This window comes from Myxine glutinosa, chromosome 1, assembly GCF_964187855.1.
Source record: "Myxine glutinosa chromosome 1, kmMyxGlut1.1, whole genome shotgun sequence".
In the NCBI taxonomy this organism is placed as follows: Eukaryota; Metazoa; Chordata; class Myxini; order Myxiniformes; family Myxinidae; genus Myxine; species Myxine glutinosa.
Window position 1 is genome coordinate 178,646,098 of NC_136261.1, and position 18,258 is coordinate 178,664,355.

Below are 18,258 nucleotides of genomic sequence, written 5' to 3' on the forward strand. Positions count from 1 at the left end.
CAACAATATTGATGGATAAAGGTGATATAATATAACAAATATCATGAAACATTTACATTTTGTAGTCCATTGTATAATTTAAATAAACATAAATGCAGATTTTGCATGTGGAAAAAGTAAGTACACCCTTGGCTCCAATAGATGGTATTGCCCCCTTTGGCAGAAACAACCTCAAGTAGGCGTTTCTTCTTCCTGTCTACCAGTCTCTGACATCGACTGGGAGAAATTTTTGCCCACTCCTCCATGAAGAATTCTTTGAGCTGTACGATGTTTGAGGGGTTTCTTGCATGCACAGCTCGTTTCAAATCCCCCCACAACATCTCGATGGGATTTAGATCCAGGCTTTGACTTGGCCATTCCAGAACCCTCCATTTCTTTCTTTTCAGCCATTCCATGGTGAATTTACTGGTATGTTTAGGATCATTGTCATGTTGCAAGGTCCATCTTCGGTTGAGCTTCAACTTTCCGACAGATGTCCTCACATTATCCTCAAGCACCCTCTGGTACAATGAAGAATTCATAGTGGATTCTATAATGGTGAGCTGCCCAGGCCCTGATGCAGCAAAGCTGCCCCAAACCATAATATTTCCACCACCATGCTTTACAGTTGGTATCAGGTTCTTGTGGTCAAATGCTGTCTTTGGTTTTCGCCAAACATGTGTTCTGGTACTGTGGCCAAATAGCTCTACCTTTGACTCATCTGTCCAGAGCACATCGTTCCAGAAGTGCTGGTCTTTGCCTCGGTGTTCATGGGCAAACTTTAGTCTTGCCCTGATGTTCTTTCTGGACAGCAAAGTTTTCCTCCTGGCACACCTCCCATGTAGATCAAATTTGTGCAGCCTCTTTCTAATGGTAGACTCGTGCACTTTGACATCAACAGTGGCAAGAGCTACCTGTAGGTCCCGTGATGACATTCTGGGGTTCGTAGAGACTTCTTTCAGCATCTTGTGGTCTGCTCTCGGGCTGAACTTGCTGGGGCGGCCTGGCCTGAACAAGTTGGCAGTTGTTTGGAATCTTCTCCACTTGTAGATGATATTCCGGACAGTCTGAATGATTGATTTCATATTGTTTGGAGATCTTTTTAAATCCATTCCCAGACTTGTAGGAATCTATAACCTTCTTTCTGAATGCCTCAGAGAGCTCTTTTGATCTAGGCATGGTGATGCCACACACTTCAACAACAAAGAGCAAACCAAACTAAATGTCTGCGGTTTAAATAAGACAGGTTCCTCCGAGATCCTCTCTAACGATGTTCTCATCATTTGCCCCTGAGCTGGTGCACCTGATTCTAATTTTAGGTATTTGAAGTAGAGATAAATGTAGGGGTGTACTTACTTTTTCACATGCGAAATTTGCATTTATGTTTATTTAAATTATACAATGGACTACAAAATGTAAATGTTTCATGATATTTGATATATTATATCACCTTTATCTATCAATATTGTTGAAATGAAGATCAAATAGCTGTATGTTGAAATGTGTTGAAAATATCAAAACTTTACATGGGGTGTACTTACTTTTTCACGTGACTATATATTTATATATATATATATATAGTTAATATATTTTATATATTAACTATATATATATAAAAGATTTATATATATATAGTTAAGTGATTCTTCACCATTGAGGGATGGGACCAAAACGACAAATAACATGATATTTCAAAAAGTTGTGGACAAGTTCTGACAAAACTAGGTGGATGAGTTGGGTCAGTGATAAGAACAAGCCGAGAAGATTTTGGTTCAGGTCCAGATGCATATATTAATCTATCAGTGGGACACACAATGTAAACTGCTCAGCCTTGCTGAGCTACGTGCTCTACTAAGTGCTGTTCTCGTTTTGATCCTGAAATTGATGTGGTTATTTTGATTAAAATACATGTGTTAACCCTTTGAGTACGGATGACATCCAGTGCCACAACCTGCGAAAAAGTTTTGTGTACGAATGACGTTACTACACGTCATCGACTACACCTATGAATAGATCGTCAGTACGTGGTTGCATTCCCTTACCAAAATGCCAAATTAATCCCGTACCGGGGGTATTTTTATCAAAAAAAAATTCCGTACTCAAAGGGTTAAAACGCTTTCAAAAACACTTAAAATATATTGGTTGAAGGTCAAAGTGTAACAATACTTTAACTACAGAATTTCATAAATTTATCTCACGTTTAAAAGAAACAAGGAACAGTTCTGGAAAAATCAAGTTAGTTTCAGGATCATTCTGTAACACTAAGTTTATTTGAATGATATTCTTGACTAAGAGTTTACTAGGATGGTAAGTTAATGTAAATTGAATGCTCTCCTGCACACAAATGGCAGAGTGTATGGGAATTAAGAATTGGAATACAACTTTTATTGGATGTAGGCAGGATGATGGGATTAATATTTAACAAAACTGTGTGAATCAGTTATCTTGCAATTAAGGCCATTTATCTTTGACTGAATCATTAATCCGAAGAAAAATGACAGAAGTATCTGATATCTTCCTTGTGGAATGAAAGGAATTCACAAAACTAGCAACTGTACCCGCCGACCCGCCCTACGGGTGGGACTTCAATTGGGAAGCCCAAATAAAAAGGCAAAATATCAGAAATTGAAGGCTTTTTTTATTTTTAAACGAATCATATAAACATCCATTGAATCATATCATACGCAAATCATCAAAATCTAAACAGTACATGGCGCCAATTTTGAAAAAAGATTGAATTCTGTAAAACGGAAGCGGCCGCTACACATCTTTCTCAGTCGCACGTTTATGTGTGAAGAGTGCGCGCCGAATCTGTAACACGGAAGTGGCCACTACACCTGTTTCTCAGTTGCTTTGCACACACTGCCGTGTTACTTCGGAGCCGCACGTTTATATCGGAAGAGTTCGTCAGGAGTCGATCTACTCTCTCCTGGTACGTAGAATAAACAGTATTTGTAGAATTTCAACAAAAGCCACATCACTGTTCAGATCAGTAAATATTATTCCATGGTGTTTGGAAAAACTGGAAAATTGGAAAACTTGGAAAGACAATATGGCCTATTTTACGCCTAGGGGTCCCGGGAATACCCACCCAAAATATCGTTGCGATCGGTTCAACCATTTTTGCGGTACCTTCGAACGGACAGACGGACATTTGGTGAATTATGGTAAGACTAGCAACGGTACCCACCCTACGGGCGGGGCTTCAATTGGGAAGCCCAAATGAAAAGGCAAAATATCAGAAGGCTTTTTTTTTATTTTAAACGATTAATATAAACATCCATTGAATCATATCACACGCAAATCATCAAAATCTAAACAGTACATGGCGCCCATTTTGAAAAAAAGATTGAATTCTGTAAAACGGAAGCGGCCGCTACACGTCTTTCTCAGTTGCTTTGCACATGCTGCCGTGTTACTTCAGAGCCACATGTTTATGTAGGAAGAGTTCATCAGGAGTCGATCTACTCTCTCCTGGTACGTAGAATTTCAACAAAAGCCACATCACTGTTCATATCGGTAAATATTATTCCATTATGTTTGAAAAAATGGAAAATTGGAAAATCTGGAGAAAAAAATATAGCCTATTTTAATTCCAGCGGTCCCAGGAATACCCACCCAAAATATCGTTGCGATCGGTTGAGCCGTTTTTGCGGTACCTTTGAACGGATGGACATTTGGTGAATTATCGTAAGATGAATGAACTCGTTGAGCTGTCAACTGGAAGATGTTGGACCTTTGCCGGCATCTTTTAAGAAAAGGCTTTCCCTATTTGTGGTTAAGAGTGTGCTTTCAAAAGCTGCAGATGACTCAGAGCTGGAATAAGGTGGATAGGAGAGAAGGGGTGATCAGATTCAGAAAATATCACAGGTTATTCACCTTGTGATTTATCACTTAAATAAGGACAACTAATTAGCTGATATCATTTCTGAGTATTGCTTTCTGCTGAATCATGAAAACGCTTCAAGTTAATTTCCTGAATCGTAAGATTAATGGAGATAACAAAAACAGCAGACAATTTATTTCAAAATCTGAAATGCAGTTGAGAATTTTGCAGTCAAGGTCCTCCCATTTTTCTCCCAGAAAAGTTGCATACATGGAAAAGTCTTTTTAGCGCATCTTGCTTCATCAGTAACATTTCTGGTCTTTAAGCCTGTGAGAATTGACTTTTGTAAACAATCTACCATATAATACACAAAGCGTTCTTGTGTTTGTACAGATATCTGTTTTAAAGGTTTTAAAGGCCAATCTTTTGACACTAATGTGTGTTCACTTCCGTCTATTTTTGAGGATAAAACAAACTCGAAAAACATTTTACATAAAGAGTAATTATGTCTCTTCTCTTGGAATTGTAGATGGTGGCTTGCTAACTGAGCCTCAAGGCCTGTGTGCAAAAGCGTTTTTAAAAACACCAATCAATACGAAGCACAGGGAGGGGAAATTCACTGCACGTGATGTGCAACACGCACAGACTAAAACGAGTGTTCATTTACGTCCAGAGGATGACTCATAAATAAAGAAGATATGAGCACATCTGACATGAGGCCGAGGCTTCAGACTTTGGCACGCTCACAAGGCTGCACCGTTGAATAAACTGTTCCCACCCGTAATTTTTGACGGGCCTTTTGCTAGTCATACAATAATGGCTTGATTTGAATCTCACCTGAAGAATCTCAGTTTCTGCTGTGATGACATGTTGCTCTGCTTCATCACCAGCAGTCTGAACCCTCAACACAATCTCTTCGATGTTCATAGTTTGGGACCTGCAACATATGTGCATCTAAATAAAAGGATACATCTGATAATCTCCATACCTCCCCATAGGTTTTGCTACATTCACCAATATCGAGTCTGTTCAGCCCATGTTAGCTGCTCACTTTATTATGATGTGGGTATGTTAACCTCTTCACCTTCTGTTTAGCTCTTATGTACATTGGCATCAATTCCTAAATATTGTATTTGAAATGGAAAACTTCCACTTCGACATCAACATTCGTATATTTCTGGATTATAGATTCTGCTTCATTACCTCCGCCACTGAAGGTGGATGGAGGTTATGTTTGCACCCGTTTAGTTGTTTGTCTGTCTGTGAGAAGGATATCTCAAAAAGTTATGGATGGATTTGGACAAAATTTGGTGGCAAGTTGGATGTGTGACAAGGACGAATTTATTAGATATTGGTGAAGATCTGGATCTGGATACGAGAATTTTAATTTTTTTAAAGTGATTCTTCACCATTAATAGATGGGACCAAAAATGATACAAAATATTTTCAAATGTTGTGGACGACTTATGCCAAAACTAGGTGGATGATTTGGTTCGGTGATGAGAACAAACGAATAGATTTTGTTTAAGGTCCAGATGCAGATCCGACCTATCAGTGCGAGACACAACGTAAACAGTTCATCCTGGCAGAGGTATGTGCTCTAATGAGTGTCGTTCTAATGGAACCTGCAACATAGGTACTTTTTCTGGCTTTTTAAATTAGTCTCCTATTCATAAATAAAGGAAATGTGAGGTGGTAGGCCAATTCAGGTCATAGTATACTCACCTATGAGTGGTCTGGTGTTGCTTTTGGTTACCTGCCGACTCAATTTCAACTAAAACTACTTTCTGATGCAAACAAGAGGCACTGCTAAATGAAACATTCCTTCCGAGGTGAACTTTGCGTCAACTTCCTTATCCGCTTGTCCTCACTTATTTTAATAAAAGATTCCACTATTTCGTTCAAAATAATGTGTGCCTTGGGGCTAGTTCTCTGACCATATTCCACACTGAAAATGTCTGCAACCATCACAACATGCAATCACTGCAACAATTGCCTCTCCAGCCCTGGTACTTGGCACCACTGAGCAGATTAATGAGGAAATATCAGAGCGAATTTGTAATGGGATCTTGATCAAAGATACATTCGCTAGGTGAATGATAAAATGCCAACTGCAACTAGATAAAACTCACTCCTGGTCTGGCATCTCTCATGTCATCCTGCAAAATGCTCTGTAATCACCATCTCCCTTCGCCCAACCCGTGATGACCTTCAGCCAGACTTTTACTGAGACACCAACTAAGAACCTCGTTGGCCTCATTAACACAGAGACGTCTCTTGATGCCTCCATTTATCCAAATCCTGAAACCACAACAGATGAAAATTTGGCATCATGCATTACTTCTATCACTTGTTGGACCTCTAGATCTACTCTTTATCTACAAATCATTCATACACAGCTCCATGGAGTACACTACTCCTCTATGGGCTGGGACTTCATCCAATCTTCCTCTTTTGAATTCCATTACTGTCACTCCACTCTTCCCTGGAAACAAGATGGAGATTTCTGTGTCTCTCTCCACAAATCTACACCTTATTTTGGTCTCTCATACTGTTGAATCACCAACTGGACTCTGTCATATCAATATCTTCCTTCTATCCCATCTCAACCTTATGTTGCACCACATACCTGCATTGCTTTTCCAAGTGACTTTCCTTCTCAATCTGCAGCTTTCCAAATTAATTGTGGTATTTTTTGCCGACATTTTACTTATTTGCTGGTTCTCTTTGCCTTGTGTTTAGTGTATTGTTAGTCTCGCCCTGAAGGGGATGCGAGTCTATCGCAACGCACCTGTCAGTCTGTGTGTGTTTGTGTGAGTCTGTGTACGTGTGTCTCTGTGTGTGTGTGTGTGTGTACATGTGTACGTGTGTCTGTACGTGTGTCTGTGTGTCTGTACATGTGTCTGTGTGTTTGTACGTGTGTCTGTGTGTTTGTACGTGTGTCTGTGTGTTTGTACGTGTGTCTGTGTGTTTGTACGTGTGTCTGTGTGTTTGTACGTGTGTCTGTGTGTTTGTACGTGTGTCTGTGTGTTTGTACGTGTGTCTGTGTGTTTGTACGTGTGTCTGTGTTTGTACGTGTGTCTGTGTTTGTACGTGTGTCTGTGTTTGTACGTGTGTCTGTGTTTGTAATTAGTTTTAAAACATAGTTTAACGCCAACATAGCGGCAACATAGTTTGCCAACGTGAAATAAATGAATACGCTCTCAAATGTGCCGTCCGAGGCAGAGTGTGTTCGCCACGTTCGGCACACGCGATAGCTCGCTGCTCTCTGATTGGTTGAATCGTTTTTTGGACATAGCTCGGTAAGTACTTGTCCGATTAATATGAAACCTTGAAAAGGCACATCCTCGGGTCCCCAGCAATATACCTGGCAAGTTTAAAGTATATCGGACCCGTGGTTGTCGAGAAACAGCGGTCACAGACAAACAAACAAACAAACACACATACAGAGATTACTGGAATTATAGATAGATGATGTTCATAGCTCATGCCAAGGAACTATGTAACAGGTGCATGGATGATTATAGGTATACAGGCCACACTTGCAGTGGGCCATAATAGCATCATGTTCACTGTTCAGTTAACGATGGCATTTTTGTTCATTATGAACACGCAAGGCGCATTCTACCTCTCTACCACTCTACCAGTGCCATTCTCGTTGTCCATGTCTTTCGTCAGCCTATACGTTTTATTTGATCAAATACACTACTCAGGCTCCAGTGCAAGTGATTTTGACAATACCTAAAAATAGAATGAGAATAGTCTTGCTGGTGAAGGCCAGTGTCGATTTACATCAACAGAAAGGTGGAACAATGGATAAAATCAAGAAGATGTTGATCGAGGTATGCTAACCGCCGTGGGAAACAAGGATCAAGAAGCTGATATTTCGGGCATTAACCCTCCGTCAAAGACAAAAAAAGAAAAAAGATGAAGTTAACATCGACATGAAGCATTGAATCATCAGCACCAGCATCAGCATTGAAAAGCATGCCGTTTACGCCTTAAACATCAGCTTCTCCTTGCTTCCCACGGCAGTTAACATTCCTCAATCAACATCCTGTTGATTTCAACTATTGTACATAAAAATAGCAAATAAAAAATAAAAAAGAGAAGAAAAAAAATTATTGCAGGAATTAATTCATTTCACTTCATGATGCCTTTAGGCTCTCAAACATATATTGTTTGCACAGGAAGTGAAAATTAAAATTTTCTCTTGGAAAAGACTTCAACAGTTGTGGACAAGCTGAATGCGCAGAGGAAGATGTGGTCATTTTAGTGTGATGATTTCAGGAAGTAAATATAATGCAAACACAACATCGCTTCTCAAAATAGCACGTTTAAATTTGGGGGGCATTAAAATGTTATTTGTTGGACATGCCCAATATTGTCCAAAATACACTTTTAAATGCAAATGAGACATATATAGAATTAATAAATAACTACATATTTTCTTACAATTTACACATCTGTATACATATATTAAGGTCAGCCTGGTGTTGGCTTAGCGGTTAGGGTTCCGGCTTGGGATCCTGGGTTTGAATCCCGGTTGATCGCTGAATTAACGCCAGGGAGGTTGACTCAGCCTGTCATCCTTCCGAGGTCGGAAAATTGAGTACCAGCTCACTGGTAATTCCTTGTGTGTCGCAAGAGGCGACTAACAGGGTTGGCGGCAGGAAAGGCATCCGGCCATAAAACATTGCTTCAAAAAGGGGACCAAGGGGCCTGAAAAAGGCCAACCCTTGCTCTGCGGGGAAAAATGGCCTCTAAAAGGTGGTTGTATACATATATTAGGGAACAAAAAACATTGGCCTGTCTTAGACTATTGTGAGTATCTCGATCGTCAAACCTTTTGAACACCCCACATATAATCTATAATGGAGCAGATGTGGATGCCACTAAAACTTGTGGGTCGCCACTCAAGGCCAGCAGACGAGTGCGAACATACTCCGGCCTGAGCTCTGATTAACAGAGAATGTTGGCTGCTAGTAAATACAATGCTTATTATTGATGGGTCAATATCAAAGATGAAGTACAGAAGTGAAACCAAATATTCTACAAACTATGCTTTTGTAAATGAAGGCCAGAACAGCTTTGTTTAATGAGCGAGATAAATAATTGCTTTGTTAGTCTGTATAGGCTAGAAATACAGGCAACTCAACATCATCATAAATGTACCATACTTTATAGAGCATCGGCGCTGTTGAACTAGTCCCTGAGAAAGGTTTATGCTAGGTGGTTTGCCATTGCCTCCCCAGCAATCAGTCAGTGCAGGAATTTGGCTTGGGTGCCAGCAATAACTCGCGTACACTTTGCAAAAGCCACAGTAGGATTTTAAATGTCTGGGCATCATAGGATAACCAATATCCAGTACTGACAGACAGGCCCTCCAGCTTGCAGTCCTTCTGATGGATGGTGTACACACACACACACACACACACACACACACACACACACACACACACACACACACACACACACACACACACACACACACACACACACACACACACACACACACACACACACACCTTGCCTTGCATGCTCAGCTCAGAATGACAGTTTTACAGCTTGGTCAAGATTCCAACCCAAGCTAGACAGCTCAGAGACATGTGCATACCTCTAAAGCTATCCTCAAAATAGCACTATAAGTAAATAGTGTTCTTCTTCTTTAATTGCCACAATTATTCCCCTATCTCGTGGGGTTAGCCGGGCGAAGCTTGGCCTGATCAGTCTTTCACAAACCGGCTGGCCAGGCCTTACGCTCGACTAAGGTGTGGGCAGGAATTTGGAATTTGGTGATGCTGCTGGAAATAACTTGCCTACTCTTCCCAAAGAACACGTATGGGATCTTCAAAGTCCACCCACTAATGCCAGCAGACGGGACGCCCGTTGAACGTCCATACGAGGGATGGCGCGCACACACATTGATGGATCACCCTGCCCATGAAACACTGGGATGATAGTTTATAACTGGGTCGGGATTCAAACCCAAGATAGACAGCTTAGAGGCGAGTGTGCGTACCTGTAGGCCATCTTTAGAGATAACATAGATCAATATCACCACGAATTGCTGAAATTATTTTACTATCCAAAATTACCGCAATTATTTTATCAAATGCGACCAAGCATTTTCTTAAAGTCTAAGGTCTTGCACAAATGAAATGGAATGAAAACTTAGGCTGCCTCTGTTGGCTAAACGGTTCAGGTGGCTGGCTTAAGATCTTAGGGTCTCAAGTGCGAGCGCCTGCCGTGCCATTGGACATACCACCAAGTGGGTTGACTCAGCCTGGTATCCTTCCGAGGCCGACAAAATGAGTACCAGCTTACTGGTTTGGGTATCCTGCATTGGAGTGGCGAACCGTCCAGAATTGTACTCCTTAGCCAATGAAACTGCCTCGGTAGTCCTATGCACCTCACAGGAATGGTTATTATTCATCGTCAGGGAATGTGTAATTATATGGTAATCGAATGACAAGTTTTGGCACATATCATAATATGAATGAATGAATGAATGAACGATCGTTTTAAGGCCATTTTTCCTCGCTAGAGTGGGGGTTAGCCTTGCGGGCCCCATGACAATCATGGTTCCCTGTTTGAGGCAATGTTTTTTTTTATGGCCGGATGCCCTTCCTGACGACAACCCTTGGTCACCTCTTACGATGCGCAGGGATACGGTGTACCTATTCTAAATCGGGGTACACACCGTGATCATTCATCCTAGCAAGCTGGTACTCAATTTGCCGACCTCAGAAGGATGACAGGCTGAGTCAACCCCCCTGGCGTTAATTCAGCGATCGACCGGGATTCGAACCCAGGATCCTAGGATCCCAAGCCGGCACCCGAACCGCTAAGCCAACACCAGGCTTAGTTCTTCATAAATGATCATAAATTCTTGTCATAAATGTTATCATAATGTTATCATAATATCATAATGTTTATTATCATAAATGTAATTAAAAAATGTAAATGGTATATGTTCAGGAAAACAGGGTTCCGTGTCTTCCGATGATTACGAAGGTCATTTTTCGGTCACGGAAAGTTACTACCCCAAATCCATGAGGACAAAACTGCAATAAAAAGATTCGTGGGAATTAATCAGAACATCGGCAAGTAGCAAATCAAAAGAAAGCGAATGGTGTTTAGTAGACAAATAACACGATAAAATGGATGATTTACTTAGAGATGACAAAAAACATTTACTTTGAGATGACGTGGATGAATAACGATTTGGGGAAGAATGGAAGGCCATTCCTATGACTAAAACCTAACATGCAATTTCCATGGGAGGTGATATTGCTACATGTAGTCCAATACACACACATCAAAATGCTTATTCCTTTACAAATACTATATTTACACATTATATTCGGCTTATTTCAGTTCCGATCAGCAAAGTTACATATCGTCCTCATCCTCATTCTCACAATCCTCATCCACCTTATTGGTCGACTCATCACCAAACACTACCATTTCCCATGAAATGTTCTCAGAGGAAGGAATCATCTTCTGTTTCACGGGCACACTGTTCAGTGCAGGCCATACTTTGCTTCCTGCAGGAGCAAGGCAGGTCGGCATACCGCATTCACTTGTACCACAACCACATTTCACCAATTCTACTTCAGCTGCAGCTGCTGCTGTCAAGTTTGGGGTGACAGGAGCACAATGGCGGCTATCATCTAGTCTAGTGCACACCCACATTCTCTTCTCTCACATTCCATTCGTAATATTTATTTATCAACGGTGTCACTATGTAAATGAAAGGATATTTATTATCTGTGCATATAGTCAGGTTCACCATGTTTTTTCGTTCAAAATCATGGTAGATTAGCAAACCTATACATTTTTGGAAACGTTATTACATGGAAAATCAGAAAATCAATGTTTACATTTGCCAATTCCGACCAATTCGATTCGACCAATTCGACCAATCGACCAATTCCATTCGACCAATTCGACCATTCGACCAATTCGACCAATCGCTTCGATCGACCATTCGACCAATTCGATCGATTCGATTCGATTCGATTCATCGAATTCGATTCGATCGACCATTCGACCAATTCGATTTGCCAATCAATTTGACCGACCTTTGCTTGTGTGGAACGGACTGTGAAAACGATGCGGACTATATTGTCGGATACGACACACAGGACAGTGATGACGAACTCTAAATGGCATATTCTGTAATCGTGTATGTTTGATGCCATTGACTGCCTGTGTATATTTTGTCATTGACTGCCTGTGTATATTTTGTCATTGACTGCCTGTGTAGATGTGAAGTTATACTGACTGCATGTGTATATATGATTTTGCTGACTGCCTGTGTATGTTTGGTGATATGAATTATTGTGACACATTTTGATGTTATTAACTGCCTGTACAAAATGATAACATGTATTTGATTATGCAACTTATCGCGAATATAAAGACAGTATTTTGCAATTCAAAACCTTTGATTCGTGTCTTACCATTCCCCATAGCACTAATTTGATACTTTCATTGGATTCCTTGTCCCTGAAAATATAGGTTTAGTATATTTTTAAAAGTTTTTAGGGTAATTAGAGGCAGAAATAGAACAAAATATGTATTTTACAGTGGCCATTTTGAAAATCCAAAATGGCCGCCATACAGGTATCTCTCCAAATGTAAACATTGATTTTTAATTTACTTATGCTATAACCTTTCCAAAAATGTATAGGTTTGCTAATCTACCATGATTTTGAACGAAATATAATTTATTGACATAGTGAACCTGACTAATACCACTGTGTCTCATTTCATCATTCCCAAAACAATTACAAAATATTCCTACACTTTGCCAATGGACAGGAAGGAGGAAACATTCAAAACATTATTCTCCAAGATTGAGATTCGATGTTCTATTATTTAGTTACACAGCTCAAGGAAAAAAACGATTCAAGAAAGAGATGGTTGCAATTCGTATGACAATGAACACCTGGGTTTATGGATTTGTTTATGTGTCGGAGCGGCTGCCTGCATAGCATCACACTCTGAGATACCAAGTAGTACAACATGGTGTCAAGTGATAACCCAGATGACTAGACCATCTGCTGCCCGCAGTGTAGGCAAGACGTTGGAAGTTTTCCTGGTTTCTGGCAAAACCTCATCGACTCGATCAAAAAAATGCCATGCAATCATTGAAGTCCACCAACTGTTAACAAGAGGATCCGCAGCTTAAAGTTCATCTGAGGGACAGTACACTCATTCATGTAATGCCTTACCGCCCACAAAGCACAAATTTGACTGTTTTTCGTTAGGCCAAGAATAAAAGTAGGACGAGAAGATTCATATGTGATGCCTCTGCTCCATCCTGCGAAACTATGAAAGACAACAGAAGAGTGACTATGAGGTTTGGTGCATAGGGAAAGGGGCTGGAAATGTAGGAGGGGGGATATATATATATATATTTTTTTTGTACACAGAATCGAGGCTCGTGAAAGAGCTAACATTTATCAAACAAACAAGCAAACAAAGTATATAAAAAGGGGAGCGGCAGACAAGATGGGGAGAGAAGGGGAGGAAGCACACACACACAATATTTGAGAGCAGGGACATCGGGAGATGTGTGGGAGGGAGAGGGCTTGGGGGGGGGGGGGCAGGATAGGTATAAAACGCAAGGACACCAAGGACTTCCAGGAAAGAAGTTGGTATTTCAAAAAAGTGGATTTGGGGTGAAATTAGCGGGGGTAGAAAAGATCAAGGTTTTGGATTGGGGAAGATAAGAGATGGTGGTGAACAGCTGTTTTAAAGACCTAGAGGGAGGAGTGGGATTGAAGAGAGTGAGGGAGTTTGTTCCAGAGGTTGGAGAAAAGAGGAATGAAGGAGTGAAGGTGAGCAGAGAGTCGTGATTTTGGCAGTTTAACCATAAGAGGGTTGCAGGCAGATCTTGTGCAACCTGTAGGAATATTTGCGGGACAGAGCCCAGAGAGAGCTGGGAAGGCAAGGCCAGAGAGGAGTCGGTAGAAGACGGAAAGACCACCAACCTGCCTGCGGTGAGTGAGTGAGAGGCCCTGAGAGTTAGCTTCATCGTGGGAGATTCCAATGATTCTGAATGCTTTGGTTTCAACAGCGTGAAGAAGAGCTAGGTGTGAGGCAGGGGCACCAGCCCAGAGGGGAGAGCAGAATTCCATTGAGCTACGGATGAAAGCCTTGTATGTGGTGAGGAGCTCAGGTGTGCCAAGGAAGGACTTCGCACGACGGAGGATGCCCAGTCGGCGACTGGCTTTGGAGGCCAGATTTGAAATGTGGTTTTCCCAGGAAAGATCATGGCAGATAGTGAGACCCAAAAGCTTGAGTGACAGAACTTCTTGGAGAGGATTATTCAGAAAGTGGATGGGAGGGTTGTCCACTCGGTCTTTTCGGAGAGACATCATAAGAGTGTGAGATTTGTCAGGATTGAAAGACATGTTCCACTTGTTTGCCCAGTCTGTGATTTTGTCCAGGTCTGCAGAGAGCAAGAAGGCTGCAGACTGCCGATCTGAGGGATGAAGAATGGAGCGACAGAGAGTAGAGTCATCAGCAAAGTGATAGAGGGGATTTTCAAGGGAGTCAGAGATCATTTATGAAGACCAGAAAAAGCACAGGGCCCTGAACACTGCCTTGGGGAACTCCAGCCTGAACAGGAAGAGGAGATGAGAGAAACCCATTCAGGGCCACACGTTGACTACGACTAGAGCGGAAGTCTGCCAGCCATGCATGGAGATTTCCATGGATACCAAAAGAGGAGAGTTTGGTGAGCAGAGCTGTGTGCCAGACCGTATCAAAGGCACGTGATATGTCAAGGGAGACAGCTCTAATTCCCTGTTTGGCATTGAGGACCTCCATCCATTGTTGAGAAAGCAGAAGCAGCATGTCCAGAGTAGAGTGACCAGGTCTGAAACGAAATTGATGATCAGAGATCAAGCCATTGAAGAAGAGGAAAGATTTCATATCTGAAGCAATGATGGATTCCATGACTTTGCTGATAATTGGGAGAAGGCGGATTGGTCTGTCGTTGCTGGGATCTGTTTTTGCACCTTTTTGTGCAAAGCGATGATGTTGGCAGATTTCCAAGCAGATGTCAGATGATCTTGAGCAAAAGAGAGGGTGAAGAGAACAGAGAGAGGGAGTGAAAGAGCGGAAGAACAGGATTTTAGGACCCGTGGGCTGATGCCGTCAGGTCCAGTTGCAGAATCAGAGTCGAGGGTTGACAGAAACTTTTCCACCTCGTCAGGAGGAAAGGACACAGAGTCCAGGAGCAGCTGGGTATGACTGGGTATGGTGGGTACAGAGAGGGATGGGTTTGGGACACAAGATTTAGCGGCAAACAGAGTTGAGGCATTCAGCTTTTTCACGTGCGGAGTTAGCCGTGTGCCCGTTTGAGGTGAGGGAGGGGATGGAGGGGGAACAAACACCAGAAACAGATTTGACCAGACGCCACCAGGATTTGGAAGAGTGAGACAGATAAGAGAGTTTGGTCCTGAGAACGGAGAGATATTGTTTCCTGGCTCTCCTGAGGGTGGACACACACTTGTTTCGGGCTTTGTGAAAGGAAATGAGATTTCCTTCCGTTGGATTTGCTTTCCAGGAGACGAAAGCAAGTTGTTTCTGGGCAACAGCCTCACCACAAGATTCCGTGTACCATGGATGGGAGGAAGGGTATGACAACTGAAAACGAGATGGGATAAATCTGTGTATGAGAGAGAGCAATTTACTTTGGAAGAATTCCCAGGATGAGTTAATGTCAGAGGCGGTAGAGATGGGGGACCAGTCCAGATGATTGATGGCTGCTTGAAGACCGTGCCAGTTGGCCTGAGTGAAATGCCAGACTCGTCGACGCTGAGGAGGCTCTCTGAGAATGGTCAGAGAGATGTCCACTTTAACAAGCACATGATCAGATGAGCCGATTGGAGCAGAAGAAGAGCAGCAGACATTTTCAGGGAAGTTAGTCAGAACCAAGTCCAGAAGAGAAGATGCTCTGTTGACTGAGATCCGGGTTGGTAAATTGACAGATTGTGTCAGTCCCAATGAGTCACAGAAGTCCTTTGCTGAAGAGCCATGGCTGGTGAGAGAGGTACCCACACCCAGCCAACTGGCATGGTGACAATTGAAATCACCACATATGAGGAAGAGAGAGTTGGGATGGGTAGATCGAAGTTGGTCCATATTATCAGACAGCGAGATGTAAATGGGGTCATCACTGTTTGGTGGACGGTACAACACACATATGAACAAAAGGTGGGAGCGAAGGGGAAGCCATCGCCAAAGGTATTCCTGGGGGTGAGGTGGAGAGAGGGCAGTGCAGGGTGAGTGAGGAAGAGAGTTTTTTTATAAAGATAGCAACCCCACCTCCAGGACGAGGCTCAGGTCTATCATACCGGAGGAGGGAGTAACCTGGGAGAGATACCAAGGAATCAGAGACATCATGAAGGAGGAAAGTTTCTGTTAAGCAGATCACATCTGGTTTGTCAGAAGCAACCTGTATGGAGAGATCAGTCAAGTTTGAGCGAAGGCCCCGGATGTTTGAGGTCCATACTGTAAAAGAAGAGGAAGGGGGAGCATCGGATACAGAACAGGGAGGGGGGAGCAGTATCGTAAGATGTGGAAGAGGAGGAAGAGGTAGGGAGAGCTGTTGAAGGTGTGTCAGAGATTTCAGAATAGCTTGGAGAAAGGGAAGAATGGCGCAGACAAAAGGTTTGATGGTGATTGGGTGAGGCACAGTGAGGTGTTATTTGAGGAGGGGGAAGAGTGAGGCAGAAGGTTGAGGGAGATGAAGGTGAAAGTTGGAAGGGGGAAGAAGCGGGGAGGATGCTTTAAGGAGGAGGGGTGAGAGGGGTGTCTAGGAGGGGAGGAGCGAGGGAGAGTCTCGGAGGGGAGGGGTGTGGGGAGTTTAGGAGGGAAGGGGCAAGGGGGGAGATTTGAAAGGGATGGGTGATGGGGAAGATTTGGAGGGGAGGGGCAAGGGGGAAGATTTGAAAGAGATGGGTGATGGGGATGATTTGGAGGGGAGGGGCAATGGGGTAGATTTAGAGGGGAGGGGTGATGGGGAAGTTTTGGAGGGGAGGGGTGATGGGTACGTTTTGGAGGGAAGGGGTGATGGGGAAGATTTGGAGGGGAGGGGCAAGGGGGAAGATTTAAAAGGGATGGGTGATGGGGAAGATTTGGAGGGGAGGGGCAAGGGGGAATATTTGAAAGAGATGGGTGATGGGGAAGATTTGGAGAGGAGGGGCAAGGGGGTAGATTTGGAGGGGAGGGGTGATGGGGAAGTTTTGAAGGGGAGGGGTGATGGGGAAGTTTTGGAGGGAAGTGGTGATGGGGAAGTTTTGGAGGGAAGGGGTGATGGGGAAGTTTTGGAGGGAAGGGGTGATGGGGAAGTTTTGGAGGGAAGGGGTGATGGGGAAGATTTGGAGGGGAGGGGTGAGATTGGATTTTGAAAAGTGTACGATTAATAGGAAACGAACATTTATTGCAAAATGAGTTTCTTGAGACCTTCGAGTCAAAAATACATTTGAGGACGCTGAAGGATGGGTGGAGTGCTGGAGAGTTTAGGTAATGTATGAAAGAGGCACTGTAAAGAGGCACTGAAATTTTTTTGGGAATGAATAGATTTGGTGAGCAAGTCGAAAGCATCCTTTTATAGAAGAAGAAGAAAAAGGTGTTATAGTATACGACAGAATACAGTTCTTCAGGGGACAGCTTAAACATTTTTTAACAACGTGATCACATGATCACGAACAACGTGGTCAAAGAACGAACGAACAAATAAGAACGAACAAACGGATAAGAACAGAGAAGGAATTTTTTTTTGTTTTTTTTTGTTGAGTTGAGATTTTAAAACAAGGAAGTATAGGGTGAAAAGACCGGGAAAAACAGAGACCGAAAGTAATTGCAGCGCAATCGAAGAACCGCTGAGACAAAAACAAAGCCTCAAGCCAAGGTCGGACACGGCAGCCTACTACACTAGGCCTCAGAATACGCGACACGAACTAACCGACGATTCTGTACACAGGTATGAAAAACCAACACCGAGAATCCTATTAAAGACACGCCAATAGGTACACACACCGAAAGAAAGATACAGTTTCGACAAAAACACAATTGTGAAAAATTACTTAACTTCGAAAGCGTGCGCGCATGGACAGCTTTGAAGAGAGGTGACCTCCAATCTTGCGCATGCGCAGGAAATCGTGACCTATTCCTATATTAACCTATTTCTTGTTACTAGAAGCTAAACATACATGCACACACATGCACCTTGTCGAATGTTTACACATTTCAATTCACACCTTTGATTCATACAAACACATTAATAATATGACTCGCGATGAGCAAAACCCACAAGGGTGGCAGCCATGATTATAATACTGAGTACCGTATTTACCAATCTTACAACATAAGTTTAAGATGAATTGTAATTAACCGACAGCATTATTACAATGCCACCTATGCTTGTA

At 42.5% G+C, this 18,258-nt stretch overlaps 1 protein-coding gene across 1 annotated transcript in view; it reads right to left on the reverse strand.

Moving 5' to 3' along the window:
- LOC137431436 (periplakin-like) overlaps positions 1-18,258 on the reverse strand; it is a 116,473-nt gene that overhangs the window by 83,738 nt on the left and 14,477 nt on the right. The window contains exon 2 of the mRNA XM_068122758.2: positions 4,643-4,742. Within this exon, the coding sequence (XP_067978859.2) occupies positions 4,643-4,742 (100 nt within the window). The remainder of the gene's footprint in view (positions 1-4,642; positions 4,743-18,258) is intronic.